The sequence below is a fragment of the Terrapene carolina genome, unplaced genomic scaffold, assembly GCF_002925995.2.
Source record: "Terrapene carolina triunguis isolate 2854851 unplaced genomic scaffold, T_m_triunguis-2.0 Scaffold641, whole genome shotgun sequence".
Lineage (NCBI taxonomy): Eukaryota > Metazoa > Chordata > Testudines > Emydidae > Terrapene > Terrapene triunguis.
In genome coordinates, this window is record NW_020664992.1 from 588,750 (window position 1) to 589,530 (window position 781).

The 781-nt window shown below is 58.6% G+C and overlaps 1 protein-coding gene across 1 annotated transcript in view; it reads right to left on the reverse strand.

Annotated features, from left to right (window-relative positions):
* Nucleotides 1-240: 240 nt before the first annotated feature.
* Nucleotides 241-781, reverse strand: part of GDF11 (growth differentiation factor 11) — a 3,330-nt gene continuing 2,789 nt past the window's right edge. The window contains exon 3 of the mRNA XM_026659597.1: nt 241-621. Within this exon, the coding sequence (XP_026515382.1) occupies nt 241-621 (381 nt within the window). The remainder of the gene's footprint in view (nt 622-781) is intronic.

Sequence of the window (781 nt, forward strand, 5' to 3'; positions counted from 1 at the left end):
GGCTGGCCCCCCCATGTGGGGTTGCTTGCTTATTGCACAGTGCATGGCGAAGCGCGGGAGAGTTTGGGTTTGGTTCGTTTTTCTTGGGGGGGTTCTGTCTCTCCCCCCTCCCCCGACATTCACAAAAGAATTTTAATGTTCGTTCTTTTTATATCTATAAAAAAAGGGGGGGAAGCAAAGATGATGCTTGCTGGTTGGCCGGGAGCACGGGAGCGGGGCTGGGGGAGCACCGGCTGGGTTTTAAGAGCAGCCGCATCTGTCAACCACCATGCCCGGGATCTTCCCATAGATAATCTGCTGTTTGTCATTGAAGTAAAGCATGTTGATGGGGGACATCTTGGTGGGGGTGCAGCAGGGCCCGGCCGAGCCCCGGGGGTTGGCCTGTTGCACCAGGTGGGTGTGCGGGTACTTCTGCATGAACATGTACTCGCACTGGCCCGAGCAGTAGTTGGCTTTGTACCGCTTGGGGGCAATAATCCAGTCCCAGCCGAAGGCCTCAAAGTCAACAGTCAGCGGGTAGCGGCAGCAGCGGGACTCGGTGGAGTGCTCGTCGCAGTCCAGCCCCAGGTTGCGCCGCGAGCGCTTGTTGTTCTCCAGCACGCGGAGCTCCATGAAGGGATGCTGGGGGGAGAAAGCACACAGCTGAGACTTGGCTCCGGGACAGCTAGGGCCAGCGTTCGGGGAGGAGGGGCATCAGCTCCCTCTACCTACCCATCCTTCCCTAGCTACCTGTTCACCCAGCCATCCCTAGCCTCCATCCACCTAGCCACCCTTCTGTATC